At 47.6% G+C, this 14,826-nt stretch overlaps 1 protein-coding gene across 2 annotated transcripts; it reads right to left on the bottom strand.

Moving 5' to 3' along the window:
• Positions 1–148: 148 nt before the first annotated feature.
• On the bottom strand, positions 149–14,825 carry RBM18 (RNA binding motif protein 18). 2 transcript variants are annotated; one of them, XM_079962258.1, is made up of 6 exons: positions 14,702–14,825; positions 11,623–11,750; positions 4,879–5,005; positions 3,715–3,801; positions 3,466–3,551; positions 149–964 (listed from the first exon to the last, which is right to left on the bottom strand). In XM_079962258.1, exons 1-6 carry the CDS (start codon positions 14,804–14,806, stop codon positions 805–807), a joined length of 693 nt encoding a protein of 230 aa, XP_079818384.1. In that variant the 5' UTR covers positions 14,807–14,825; the 3' UTR covers positions 149–804. The 2 variants fall into 2 exon arrangements, with proteins under 2 accessions (XP_079818384.1, XP_079818385.1); XM_079962259.1 differs by lacking the exon at positions 14,702–14,825 and adding an exon at positions 14,539–14,686.
• Position 14,826: the final 1 nt, after the last annotated feature.

Raw genomic sequence — 14,826 nt, 5'->3', positions numbered from 1 at the left:
TTGGCAGCGATGCATAATGATACAAAGGAGTAAAATATACAAATGAGATCAGTATGTATGATTTGGGTGCAGAATTGGGACCTTTTAAGTTTGAAAAGACAGGAAACGCCCAGTTTTGCTGCATTCACAAGCATTTCACATTAGACTATTTTGCTTCAAAAGGTGCACTTCGAAAGTCTGCATAAAGTTTATTCCTGTACAATCATTAGAAAGTTTTGATACATACACCCAGATGAGCTGACGTCGGCAGAAAACCCTGCACAGAAATCCCACCCCGTTCTTGCCAGGATTCAAGGCTGTGTCCCCAAGGTGCCAGACACAGGAGACACCTGGCTGGCTCAGCTGCGGAGGTCACAGAATTCATCCCATGTTTAGATGCTTGTCAAAGATACCGTTTTCTAGCCTACTAGCTGCATCAGGATTCTGTATCTTCAGGCTGGAGAAATACAGCAGGAGTGTGTTTGGTGTGTCTGTGAGAGAGAGTGAGAACTCACACATATATCTGGAGTCTTGAACTAGCCACAGGAGTAGATGCTTCAGGTTTCACTACTGAAAACAACCTTGGGTTCTTTACAGGTCTGGAGATGGCGTTGCAGTCCCCCACCATTGCCACCACCATCACCACCACGAACACCAGGAGAGGATTTGCTCCCACGTGCAAATGGAAGATGCAGGAGAAGGTTCTGAAAAGCCCAGGATGCCACACTCTATGGGGAGGCAATGAAGTCCCATCCAATACAGTCCGCCTTTCATCCTGGTGGACCTTTGTTAGTGCCAGAAAGGGACGTTGCCTCTGACAGCAAATCATCTCTTTGACTTCCAGGCCGCTTTGGAGTATGGGGCAATCCGTTTTTTGTCTGGCGGCTTAAAGTAGGAATATGGCGCTGCCGGTGGGAACTCTGCATCCGGGTTCTCTGCCATCATCTTCAGCTTGGCCTCAATGGCTTTGATCTTCGTGCTGACACTGTGGAGGAAGGGAAGAGTAAATCTGGTTGAAACGTCAGCCTGTCTGTCCTGGGCCTTGATTTAAAACCAGAATCTAACGTGGACGGGGGCTTAGAGCTGGAGAAGCATGTAACTGTCATCATCATCATTATTGATTCGTTCGTATCCTGCCTTTCCCCCCAAATTGGGACTCAAGGCAGCTTACCCAAATTAAAAACAACACAGATAAAATGTATAAAAGGTAATAGTTAAAAAGGAATCAAGCTCTAGTAGAATTAAAACAATATAAAAAACCCTATTAATATAGAGAACAAAAAGAAAACAGCACTGTTAAAGCTCTTTCCTTTAAAAAGTGTCAGATCCCAAAGGCCTGCCAGAATAAAACTGTGAAGACCTGCTGGCCAGTCTAGCTTTAGGCAAGGAGATCCAAGCTGTCTGGTGGCTGCCACCACTGAGAAGGCCCTTCTTCCATGTCTCCTCCTCCCCCCACCAAGCATGCCTGTGAGGGTGGTGGAGAGAAGGGCCTCTTTTGAAAATCTCAGAGCATGGACAGGCTTTATGGGAGGATACAGTTCTTCAGACAGCCTGATCCTAAGCCCTAGCAGGCTTTCATAACCAGCATGAGTACTACGCACCTCTGGGAGCTTCAGAGTTGTTTTTCTTCAACAATAGTCTTTGCAAAACCACCTGATAAGCAGCTTCTGAATCCAAGCAAGCTCTCAAAAACCAATTGGTGTTCTGGTGCCAGAGAAGGGTGGGGTATTTTAAAAGGGCAAAATGCTATATTGCAGCTAGTGCAGAACACTGTTGCCCACCTGCTGACAGGTACAGGGTGGTGAGAATACATTGTATCCCTTGGGAAATATCCCTGCTCATTTGTGGTTTCCAGACCCAGTTCTGGAACTCCAGGTGCACCCTATCCACTCACCAAGCCTTTTCCCCAGGGGTGACCCAGCCATGTGGTCTGGGGATCTGCCATGTATTCTGAATTTGTCTTATGAATGGAATTGCACTGCTGATTTGATGCTGTTGACCGCCGTGGCATTCCCGCCCCCCACCCCTGCTTAATGTTAGCGCTCCTGAAATTTTAAAAGAAGAAGAAATAATCTGAGGTGCTGTTTGGGGCATTACAAACCCTCATTCAGGAGGTGGGGCACCCTGCAGCCCTTTCTGTAAATATGGTTTTGCTAGACTGCAACTCCCATCACTCTTCACCACGCTGGCTGGGGCTGATGGGAGTTGAGTCCAAAATGCCTGAAGGGTCACAGATCCGCCCACCCCACCCCCCGCCTCTCCCACACACTACCTTGGGTTAAGGTGGTACCTTGGGTTAAGTACTTAATTCGTTCCAGAGGTTCTTAACCTGAAGCACCACTTTAGCTAATGGGGCCTCCAGCTGCAGCCATGCTGCTGCTGCACAATTTCTGTTCTCATCCAGAAGCAAAGTTCTTAACCAGAGGTACTATTTCTGGGTTAGTGGAGTCTGTAACCTAAGGCATATGTAACCCGAGGTACCACTGTAATGTTAAACTATTGCAATGCACTTTGTGGAAGACTTTCCTGAGTTTTCTGCTGAAAGGCAGCAAAAAAATATTGTAGAAATGAACCAAAACTCACACCCAGAACTTGGAAGCCCAGGGCCCAATGTAAAGCAGCCACCTGGATGCCAGCCTCATCTAGGACTATGGGGCTGGGCTAAGGTTCGACTCTCTCCTTGGCTACAAAGTTCATTGCCTCCCAGCCTAACCTACTCCGCAGGGTTGCGGTGAGGATGAGGAGAGAGATCCAGGATCCTGAGGCACTGGATTCATAGTCCTGGATACAAAGAGCTACCTCAGGTTCACTGGAATGGAATTTCTGATTCCACACAAACACACTGAGTACCCTCCCCACACCCAACCTGGTATCAGATCACCAAATGGTTTAGAAAACACAGTTAATTTCAACAGTGAATGGCTATTCAGTCAGGCGGGGGGGGGGTGTAGTTTGCTGCTGCTGTGGAAGCAGAGGTTCACAACCCTAAAATGTATTTCATATAACTCACTTTTTATTTCTAGTCTTTGTATATAATACTGTTGTTTTATTGCTATGGCTGATGCAAATAAAGATTCATTCAAGTTCACAATGTTGCCCTATGGAACAGAAGGGGGACTTAAAGCAGCACGATGGGGTGGCAAGTTCAGGACCAAAATAAGGACTTCTTCACATGTTTAAAGTGTTGACAGCTTTAAAAGGGGGTTGTATATAAACTGATGGAGGATAAGGGTTTGTCCACATACAGTATGGAACCTCCATGTTCAAGGCAGTCTACCTCTGAATAGCAGTCACTGGTATTCAACAAGAAGTTCCTGGCTTGTGGGTTTGCCAGAGGCGCCTGGTTAGCTGCTGTGGGAAAGAGGCAGCTGGATATGGGTCTGATCCTGTAAGCCTCTTCTTAAGGTGTCTCCCGCTGAAGCTGACCCCCCCCTCCCCCAATGCATGTACAGCATGTTGCGGACATGGTAAAAGCACAATTCTCACCTCAGATTAGACTGGGTTGGCTCTGAGCTGGATGAGGGTTCCAGGCTGATGGGAAGTATCTTTTCATTCTTGTTCTGATCATATCTCTGGGCAATTAGGGGTGTTAGTGGAAAGAGAAACAGCAGAAATTATTTGACAAGAAGGGAAACAGGCCCAACCCACAAACAAGCAAAAGGAATACAGGGAAATGGGAGGGGCTTCTGCTGCCTGCTCTTCTCTGAATTGGGAAGACGGTCAGGGTCTACTTACCTTGACCTGGGCGTGAGCCCACCGCACCACCAGCTTTTTGGAGAGGGCTAGCTTGCCATTGAGGGACTGGATCGCCTGCTCAGCTTCCTGTAGGAGAAAAACACCTTCAATGAACCCCTTTCCCAGGGGCTTCAGCTGAATATTTCTGGGCAGTTACTACTCTGAGCCGCTAATGGGTAGTGTCAGGCTTTTGAGGGGGGTTTTCGTTTCAAAAGGGGCTGCAGCATAGAATTTAAGGGGATAACAGGTGCCCAGGTTTCTAAGTGGCCTGCAGGATGCACCAGACTTTTAATTTTCCCAGCTACTCTTTGTAGACCCATCAAATTGTAAAGCTGGAATCATGGAACTGTAGAGTTGGAAAGGAACTCTGAGGACCATCTAGTTCAACACCCTGCAATGCAGGAATATGCAGCTGCCCCATACAGGGATCAAACCTGCAACCCAGACATTATCAGCAACACGATCGAACCAATGGTCATCTAGTCCAACCCCCTGCAATGCTCAGAAAGCTCCACTAAACACATGAGTGCAGTTTGCAGAACCAGAACAGAAGGCAGTCAAGGAGTGTTTTTAAAACGACCAATGCACAATTCCAGGACACACAGCAAATCTCTCTCGCCTCCAATTTTCCCAAGGCAACCCTGCTGACAGAAAGGCCAACAAAAAAAGATATAGCTCCGAGGGCAGGAAAAATTGCTATACGATGAAACTCCATTGGGGAGGCAGGAACAATAAAAGAATGTCTATGGAAACCCCCCCCCCAAAAAAAAAGGTTTGTTGGGAGTTCAGCAAAACATCTGGAGGGCACTAGGTTGGGGAAGGATGGCCTACTACAGTCACCTGGCATAGCCAAGCCTACATCCCCACCAGAATCCTTAAAGCTGCGGAATGCTCTAAACTGAGTGATCCTCAGCTTTGGGGATGGGGACGCAGAACAGTGGCAGAGCCCTAGATTCAATCTACCTGCCTGCGTCCCTGGAGAGCCACCTTTCCTCAACCTGGTGCTCTGCAGATGTGGTTGGGACCCCAACTTCCACCAGCCCCAGCCATGGATGATAATGTTGTAGTCCAGCAACACCTGGAGCAAACCAGGCTGGGGAAGCCTGGAGTAGACACTGCTGAACTAGATGAGGCAGTGGCCTGACTCAGGACAAACCAACCTACCTGCTTGGTTTCAAAGTTCACAAAGCAGTAGCCTCTGGGCTGCCCTTCCAACACGCCAGACTTGTGGAAAAGGAAGTCAAATTGCTTCACCTTGCCAAACTTCTGAAGGAGCTTGAGAAGGTGGTACCTGGAAGGAGGAGGAGGAGGAAGAGAAGCCAAGATGATGACCTCTGTTGGTTAAGAGGGTTTGAGTGAAAGGCAAGGAGGACAAACCACTAGGCCAACTCAATTCAAGCAGCTCCCAGCTTGTTGTTTGGGAATGGGAAAAAATGAAGTTGTCCCCAGTATGTATGTGTGTGTGTTTGTGTGTGTGTGTGTGTGTGTGTGTGTGTGTGTGTATGTGTGTGTGTGACCAAGGGGATTTAATTAGTTAGTTCTATGTCCTGCTTGACTGCAGAACCTCAAAGCGGTTCAGAAAAAGAATGAAACAGTAAGATTATTAGTAAAAACAATCAAAGCATTAAAAAAATTAAAACTAGCAATAAATGAAAAATGCATTGGCATTATAAATATATAAATATCTAAACAGCAATGTTTTAGCAGATACCGAAAAGAGTGAAATTGCCTGCCTGTTATCAACAGGCAGGGAGTTACCGAGTGTAGGTGCCTCCACACCAAAAGATCAATTTCTCACTAGTCTTATGTGCCATCTGTAAGTGCCAGTTCTTACAGACAGAAGCAGTTGAGTGGGCATATACAGGGTAAGGCGATGTTGCAGGTAATCTGTTCCCAAGTTATTAAGGGCTTTGTATACTGATGAGTGAGAGCTGAGGACCGTTCTGAGGGTGGGGCAGTTTACATGGTCCAAGGCTGCTGTGGCCTTCAGCTGCCAAACTCAATGCAGTGAGCTTGTAGCCACACGGGTGCCAGCCAGTTCTCTGAAGCCCAGTACAAGGAAGGACATTCCAGGAACTGAAGCGATCTCCCAGGCCAGGTTGCTACAGATGTGTTCCTGGAACAGGAAGGAAACAAGGGCCAACTCAGTTTGCCCTGGCTCAAGAAGACCCTAATGAAGTGGTGGAAGGAAAACAACAGCCGGGTCTTATGGTGTGGACAGGTAGTCCTCACACTTTCCTTGAGGTGGTGTGGCTGGAGAGGATATGATGGACGCAGAAAGCAAAACCTATCCAAAAAGCCCCTTTAACAAAGCCAAGAAAGTACTGGTGACTTTTTCTTCTTCGTTTAAAACATTGGAGAGCTGTTGTTCCCAAACGTTTTGGGGCCGCTATCCTATTGGTCCCATGATCTTGCCCCCATAAAAAGCATTGTTCAGAACACTGTCCTCACCTGAAAACACAAACACCTTTTGCCACTTGGCCGAGAGAAGCACACACCTAGCTCTCTCCTTTAGCAAGTCCTGTTGGGGTGTCTCATTTAAATGCATGTTTGTGCGGCTGTGCGTCAACCTTGATTTCATCAGGATTCACCACGCATCTTTCCCTGCAGTGTCTCCACTGAGCACAGCTGGAAAGCGATGAAGCCTCAGGGACATCGAGCTTAAATGAAATGCCGGATTTTGCTGGGTGGGTGAGAAATGCTGAACTGAAAACAATTTAGAATACCCCTGCAGTGTTCATACATGGGCAAAATTAGCAATGCCCCTCTCCACTCTGATGTTCATTTCACAAAGGGATTTCTCAAGTTGGCAGAGACAGGCTGTCCACATGAGAGAGGAGGAGATGGTCAGGCAACTGAATCCTGAGCACTGAAGTGGAAGCCCTGGAACCCTGGCCTAGCCAAGGCAAGATGAGCCAGAAACGGAAAGAATATGAGGAGCTGTAGGTCAGTGATAGGGTCCTTCCAAAGGCTGCTGGGCTCCTACTCCCATCAGCCCCAACCAGCATCCTACACAAACTTACCAAGGAACTAGCCCCACTGAACTCAGTGAAACTTAATTCTGATTAGGCTGTTAAGTACATAAACCACTGGTACTCTTGAAAGCAGCCAGGGAGCCTACAAATGTGGCATATTCACAAACAGGCCATCAAATAAGCCAAAGGATGTTCTGGGCCTGAACCCTAATAATTAATACCAGCCTGTTGTTCTTTATCCTGTTGCCTTCAGTTTTTCTGTTGTTATTGGTATTGCATAGGTGTTGGTGTTACTATAATTTTTAGCATGTGATGTTTAAGTGAAAAGTTACACACACACACACACACACACTTATTGATTTATGGAGAAACTGGATGCTGGCTCTGCTTATGTCTGAGCTGAGCTGCATTTTGAGCTCTCCTTCTGCACATGGGCCTTTGCACTCTGTGGCGTCTGCTGTCCAACAGGAACTGCCGGCTACAGCAGTGTAGTTTTCTTTGCTCCTTTTAGAGAAAATATAAAAACCACCTGTTCTGTTTGTGTGTGTGGCTATATGCTGTGTAGTTTATCCAAATGTCGCACTCTAGCTCATTATCCTGAAACCACATACACACACAAACTGGAAGCTGATCACAGAGGCACTAACTAGCACTCAGTTCCCTTGAGTCACAAGAGGACAGTTTCCTGGATTCATCACCAGCCTGGAATTCTGCATTTCTCCCTCATCTTCCAGTTCTTTACTTCCAGTATTTTTGAATGCAAGGAATTATGAAAGAGGCCCAGAAAGAGTTTGTGGAGAGCTGCATTGTGAAGAAGGAACAAGAAGCCAGGCTGTTGGAAATTCCTGGAGCATCTTGATGGGGTACCTGGGACGAGGCAGGGGAAGGGGAAGGTCACAGCTCTGCTGCGGCTGCAGCCAGGTCCCCATTCCTACTTCCTGTCATCCAAGGCAAGTGTGGGACAGCCCGTCCAAACCCCGCTTCCTTTTCCGTCAGTCTTCCTCCTGGCACCCTAAGAGCTATTCAAACACTGAGTCAAGGCTTCCTCTGAACAATGCTGTCCCAAGGATACAGGGAATGGTCCTAGCCACATGCTAAAGCCATTAAGGCTGGGAATCCTGCCCCACTGAGAACCAGCAAGCTGTTGTTAAAAGATGCTGTTTGCTGAGCAAAGCTTATCAGGATGGATCTCAATGTAGCAGGCAGAGCTGTGGTGTAGATGTGCCTTTTTGAAGGCCCCCCCCCAAAAAAAAATTGAGGCAGAGGCTAAAACGCAATGCACTATCTAAAAGACAGTAACATGCACTCCTATGTAAGAAGGGCATTTTGCAAGGGGCAAACTGTGGCATCAGTGCAACCTTGGTAACAACCACAGTCCTCCCAAATGGAAGTCAGTGCAGTTAAAGCAAGGTAGGCTGGGACTTTAGGTTCTTTGCAGTAGATAAGAAAAGGACTGTTGACTCACAGGAGTTTAACAAGAGCATAAACAAAAATGCCTCCACCACTTTTCTGAAACAGAAAAAAAAACTTAGGGGGAAAACCTGGAGTGGATTTGTGTATGGAAGGGCTATGAGCTGAGCTCCAGTATTGAAAACAAATCCATAGTCCTGAGCATGTGTGGTCATAGACAGAAATATTGCACCCACTTCCAAGTGCCTGTGTCCTTGTCTCCCCATGCTCCCAGCCTTCCTTTCTCACCAACCTCTTGTCAGTGGACTACAACATGTGTGTGGGTTGGAAGAGGGGGTGGCAGGCCTTACTTAGAACTTAGGAACTGACACAAATATTTAGAATACTGGACAGAAGCAGGCTAGGAACAGCAACTAACATCCCACTCCAGACTGTGGTTTTGGTGCCGTTTCAGCCAAAAATGCAATGGAGTCTAGCTGTCCAAAGTTCCTCCTCCTCTCTCCCCTCACCCTCTGCTACTCCCCACTTGTAAAATAGAAATAGAGACGCGGGTGGTGCTGTGGTCTAAACCACTGAGCCTAGGGCTTGCCAATCGGAAGGTCGGTGGTTCAAATCCCCGCAACGGGGTGAGCTCCCGTTGTTTGGTCCCAGCTCCTGCCAACAGTTCCCATCATCCCTAGCTAGCAGGACCAGTGGTCAGGGATGATAGGAGTTGCAGTCCAACAACATCTGGGGACCCAAGGTTGAGAAAAGCTGCTCTTAGTGTTTCCTCTTAGGCGCTTACTTTCAACATGTGAGCAGGTTTTGCTGCTAAAGGAGCACTGACATGTCTGGAGATAGGAAACACATACATAGGCAACTTTGGAAAAGAAAATTATGAATTCATAGAGAAGTTTATCAGTGGCTGGTAATCATAAAGGCTAAATGGAACCTCTTTGTTCAGAGGCAGTCTACATCTAAATACTAATGGCCGGATGACAATAGCAGACCCTGTGGTGGATTTCCCAGGGGCATCTTGTTTGGCTGCAGAGAGCAGGTATTAGATGGACCTACATTCTGATCCAGGAGCCAGGTTCTTCTTATGTTCTGGGGGGGGGGGCATTTTCTGGATGTCCACAAGGGTCAACAAGCACCTGACAAAGGTAAGGTTTGAAGCTAAGCACCCCACCTTTTCTAAGTCCAAGCTCCCTTAACAATTCACTCAACGCCGCTAACTCTGTAGCCCCAGATCTACAGAAGCTTCAAAACGTCAGATTTTACAAGGTCAGGCAAATGAACTTCAGTTCCTAGATGCTGGGGTCAGAATTTTCAGGGAAAGAAAACTGTCTTGGATGTTCCCTGCCTTGTAAGGTATATGCAACCCCCCCCCCCACAAAACCTGGAATGCCTCTGTTTGGCCAAGTACAGAATCTGAAATCCCCAAGGGGCAGGTCAACCAGGCCTAACATGTATTTTTCTCCTTGCACACCTCCTGGGCCTTTAATTCCCACCCCCAACTTTCCAAACAGGCCCTTCTTCCCCAAAAGGCCCAGGCAGCCTGTCAATTGAGCAGTGCTCACAATTACTCACCCCCAAGAAGCCACAGCAATATAAACACTGGGCAAAAAATGGTAATTAATGCAAAAACTGAGAAGAGGCCAGCCAGTGCAGCGCTGAATGAGTCGCCTGAAGAGGGCATTACGTTAATGATGGACTCCACTTAGAGGTACGATTATGAGTGCTGCCGGGCTGAAAGGAACAGCACTTGGAACAAAAACCTCAAGGCACTTCCCGAAACACAAGAAGCCGGGCAAAAATTGCTTCCACAGCTGAGAGGCCCACAATATCCGGGCGATAAAACAAGAACAGCTACTTGGAATGCATAAATTGGAGATTGTTTTGTAAAGTGTGTTGCGGGGGTGGGGTGGGGAGAGGAAAGACGGCCACCAGAACCCCTGGCCCGGCACATCTAATATCCCTCTGAGCAATCAAGCTCTCCTCCCTCGGCGTTTAATTGCCCCACTTCAACTTGCTCAAATGTGTTAGCACGCAATTTAAACGCGCTAATCATTTGGAGGCCAAGGGAATGTCAAATGCACACACTTAAAAACGTTCGCCGCCACCAGAAATGGGACCGGGGTGTGCACACAGCTGCGATTATTAGAGAAGCAGCTCGGAGGAAGCCCGAAGGGGCTTGGGCCAATGGAGTTTCTCTCAAGGCACTGTCAGCCACCAGGCCTCGCCACAGGCACAAAGATTGACCCAACTACACTTGGTAAGGCAGTTACAGCCGTTCGTGGATCAAGTTAGCTGGATCTCAGTTGTCCATGCACCGCTAACCTTATGGCTGGATTACTGAGATGTGCTCTATGTGAGGCTACACTTGGGGGTGGGTCTGGACGCTGCAGCTAGTGCAGAGCATGGCGGCTAGGTTGATTGTGGGAGCAAACGACTGCCAGCATAAAACACCTTGCACTCAGGATTTGCACTGGCTGCCAATTTACTGCTGGGCCAAGTTGAAGGTTTTGGTACTAGCATGCAAGTCCCTATACAGCTCAGGACCAAGTTACTCAACAGACTGACTTATGGCTTATGCACCCAATAGTTCACTGCAGTCCGTGGGAGAGTCTCTCCTGCAAATTCCAAAGATCTCAGACACCCGCTCCACAGTAACTTGGAGCAGGGCTTTTTTAGTAGCTCCCTTGTGCTGTAGAATAGCACTCCTGTTCAAGATACAACAGGTGCACACTTTCTGGAAACAGCTGGAGACATTTTTGTTTCGACCAGTTTTCCCAGCTGGATGAATGAGTGTTTACCACCAAAGTTAGTATTTTAGTCTTGTTGGTTTTGTGTTTTTAAACTGCTTTTAATCATTTTGTGTAACTTGCCTTGATATGGCAGTTTAGAAGACAACTAATAAATTAATTATGGTGCTGGAGGAGACTCTTGAGAGTCCCATGGACTGCAAGAAGATCAAACCTATCCATTCTGAAGAAAATCAGCCCTGAGTGCTCACTGGAAGAACAGATCCTGAAGCTGAGGCTCCAATACTTTGGCCACCTCATGAGAAGAGAAGACTCCCTGGAAAAGACCCTGATGTTGGGAAAGATGGAGGGCACAAGGAGAAGAGGACGACAGAGGATGAGATGGTGGGACAGTGTTCTCGAAGCTACCAGCATGAGTTTGACCAAACTGCAGGAGGCAGTGGAAGACAGGAGTGCCTGGCGTGGCATCCATGGGTTCACGAAGAGTCAGACACGACTAAACAACTAAACAACAAATAAATTAACTGTAATGATGATGATGATGATGATGATGATAATCCCCTAGACTCAGCCATTGGGATAACAAAGATGTAGGTAAAATTGGCACAGTGGACAGGAATTAAACAGAAAGTTAAATGCTAGCAGAAGCCGAGTTCAAATAGCAGCAAAACAGAAACAATGGTGTGTTTTCTTATTATTTTTTGGGGGGAGAACCCCCTTTCTTTCCTGCCACTCAAGAGCTAAATCCCAACCCCCTCCCTTCCTTGCCCCTCACTCACTCTGTAATCTTGGGGTCGAGGTTTCCGATCCACAAGCGATGTCCATCCTGCAGGGCCCCTTCAGACAGGATAGATGCATTCTCCAAGCGCAGGCTCTGCGTGGGAGGCACTGCGGTCGCCATCCGCACCTGGGGAGGTGGAGAGACAATGAGGAGAGTGCGGTTGGTGGGGTGAAATTGAAAAAGGAAAAGGTTGCACACCCAGCAAGATTATCAGCATCATGAGAAAAATCCTGCTTGGTTTTCTCTTCTCTTTCTCTTGCTGATATTTAGAGCTTCACTTCTGAATCTGCTCCCTATGCCAAGATCTAGCCCCGGGAAACATCACTGCAAACTTGGGTCTCCATATGTTTTTGAACTACAATTCCCATCATCCCTGACCACTTGTACTGCTAGCTAGGGGTGATAGGGGTTGTAGCCCAAAAACAGCTGGACCCAAGTTTGGGAAACCCTGCCCTAAACCATAGCACCCCCACTTCCTAGTACCAGCAATTTGGGGATAATGATGTTGATGATAGTTATGATGATACAGCGGACTGTTATTGTACACAGTGCTGGTATGCTGATCTTTAAAGCCCTCCTGATGTCATTGAACTGCAATTGCCATCATTGCTACTAGAGCTGACAGGCTCAGAAGTCAAAAAACATCTGGAGAGTCACAGGTTGCTCATTCTTACTTTAAAGGCACCTGTAGTTTACATGCAGGTAACAAAGGCTAAACACTCCTATCCACACTTAACCTGGGAGTAAGATCTATTCAGTTTACCAGGACATTTTTCTAAGTAGACATGTAGAAGATTTCACTGAAAAGGATTATCTATTTGTTTTCCTTTCCTTTGTGTTAGTGTATTATGACTTGCTGGTGTTGTTTTCTTTCTTAGGTTTCAGTAATAAAATTTATTTTTTAAAAAATAAAAATTATTGCCTACGCCCACACAAATCTACTCAAATGCCCAGGTTTCCCTTGAGTCCCATCACTGGGTGCCTCTCCCTATAGAGATGCAACAGGCACCAACCAACTAACCAGAGAAGGGTCTTCTTAGTTGTGTGGAGCCCTCTGTGAAACACTCCCCCTGGAGCAGCTTGCCTGCTGCTGCGGTCTAATGCTCCTTAACATAATATTTTTTTAAAAATCAAAAATTCAAATAAAGAAAGAAATGTCTGTTTAGAATCAGGTGAATCCTTTACTTAAGTATACCTGTTACTTGCATTGTTAGATTGGGGGAACCACATTGATTTTATCTGTGCTCTTCTGTTATTCATTATTATTACAGTGTACCTTGGGTTAAGTACTTAATTCGTTCCGGAGGTCTGTTCTTAACCTGAAACTGTTATTAACCTAAAGCACCACTAATGGCTAATGGGGCCTCCTGCTATTGCCGTGCCGCCAGGACACAATTTCTGTTCTCATCCTGAAGCAAAGTTCTTAAACCGAGGTACTATTTCTGGGTTAGCGGAGTCTGTAACCTGAAGCGTATGTAACCTGAGGTACCACTGTATTTGTTAATTATGCACAGTTCTCCTTTAAGAATTATTTTGTCAGCCACCTTGGAAGTTGTCAGAGACTGAAAAGGTAGAGAATGAAAGGCCTTAAATATATGTAGCAGCAGGCAAAACCAGAGCTGGCAACATCACCTGCCATCCTTGTTGCCCGGGCCTCTAGCTCTAGGTAATTTTAATCTATTTAAGTATTTTAACTTGGGTATGTTTTGAATTGTGGTTGTAAATTTTTCACGATTTTCTTGTTTTCTCTTTTTGTAAACCGCTTTGATGGTTTTTTAAACAATCAAGTGGTATGCAAACTTCATGAAATAAATACACACATACATAGCTTGCCAGGATCTAGCAAGACCCAACATGGATGCCAGCCTTGGGCCTCATATTCCTGCCCCACTCACTCCACAAAGCAATCTTAGCAGCACCAGGCAGCTAGATGTAGTGACATTTTTAAATTTCCACAATGTGAGTGGCCTGCTGTCACTCTGAAGCACTGTGAGAAATTAAAAGGGTGGCAACTAAGAAATAAACGACCTCGGTCCAGTATATCTGAAGGAGCGTCTCCACCCCCATTGTTCTGCCCTGAGGTCCAGCTCCGAGGGCCTTCTGGTGGTTCCCTCCCTGCGAGAAGCCAAGTTACAGGGAACCAGGCAGAGGGCCTTCTCGGTAGTGGCGCCCTCCCTGTGGAATGCCCTCCCACCAGATGTCAAAGACAACAACAACTACCAGACTTTTAGAAGACATCTGAAGGCAGCCCTCTTTAGGGAGTGAAGATCATCATTGGAAATGAAGATCTACGTGTGATGTGTGTCCTGGAGGTCAGATCTGCTGCTCCTGTGGATCCTGCCACCCAAGGCAGTCACCTCACCCTTCCTCCTGGGAGCCCTGGCCCTACGTGGGGGAGGGCAAAGGTGATTACTATGGATCACAGCGGTTGCATGGCCTGTAGAGTTGGAAGGTACCCCTAAGGGTCATCCAGTCGAACCCCCTGCAATGCAGTAATCTCAACTAGATCATATGTGACTGATGGCCATCCAACTTCTGCTTAAAAACCTCCAAGGAAGATTTTAATCTTGATTACAGCTGGATTTTGACCATCTGAGGAAATGAGAAGCAAGATAGAGAGAGATAGGCCGAGCTCTTTAAACGGGGAGGCTGGTCTCAAAGCGAAGAGTCAAGCATTCTCTCCCTCCCTCGAAGGGCTGCTGCCAGTCAGTGCCAGCAACGCTGAGAAGCGGCCTGGCCAGGTGAATAGAAGGCCGCTTCCCAGCTTTGTCTTTCAGCTGAGCCAGGGGCTGCAAGGGCGCTCCGGGGTGTCGCCTTTTTTATACACTTTATCTCCGGTTCTTCTGTGTTTGCCTCTGCCTGTGTCTCTGCCAGGCGCCCGCCGCCCGGCTCCCTCGCTGTCCGCCTAGCCTACCTGGCTGGGTTGTTGTGCGGGCGACGAGGGAGGCCCCGCGCGCCGCCTGAGGTCTTCGGCGGAAGGGCCGGCTAAAAAAAGCGACAGGGTCACCCTCTGGGCATGTGCAGAGTGCTGACACGCCCTGACACGACGGGCGCGGCCCCCTCGGCGTCACACTCACCGGCATCCCCTCAGCGCGACTCTCTTCCTCTCCGCTCCCCGCGCGCTCCGGCTGCGGCGTCACCGGTCCGCGCCGAGAAACGTCACGACGCTCCGTCGACGTCATCGGCGCGCGCAAGAGTGGGC

The sequence above is a fragment of the Podarcis cretensis genome, assembly GCF_951804945.1.
Source record: "Podarcis cretensis genome assembly, chromosome: Z".
NCBI lineage: Eukaryota > Metazoa > Chordata > Lepidosauria > Squamata > Lacertidae > Podarcis > Podarcis cretensis.
Note: the sequence above shows the minus strand (reverse complement) of the source record. Positions and strands in the feature narration are given on the sequence as shown.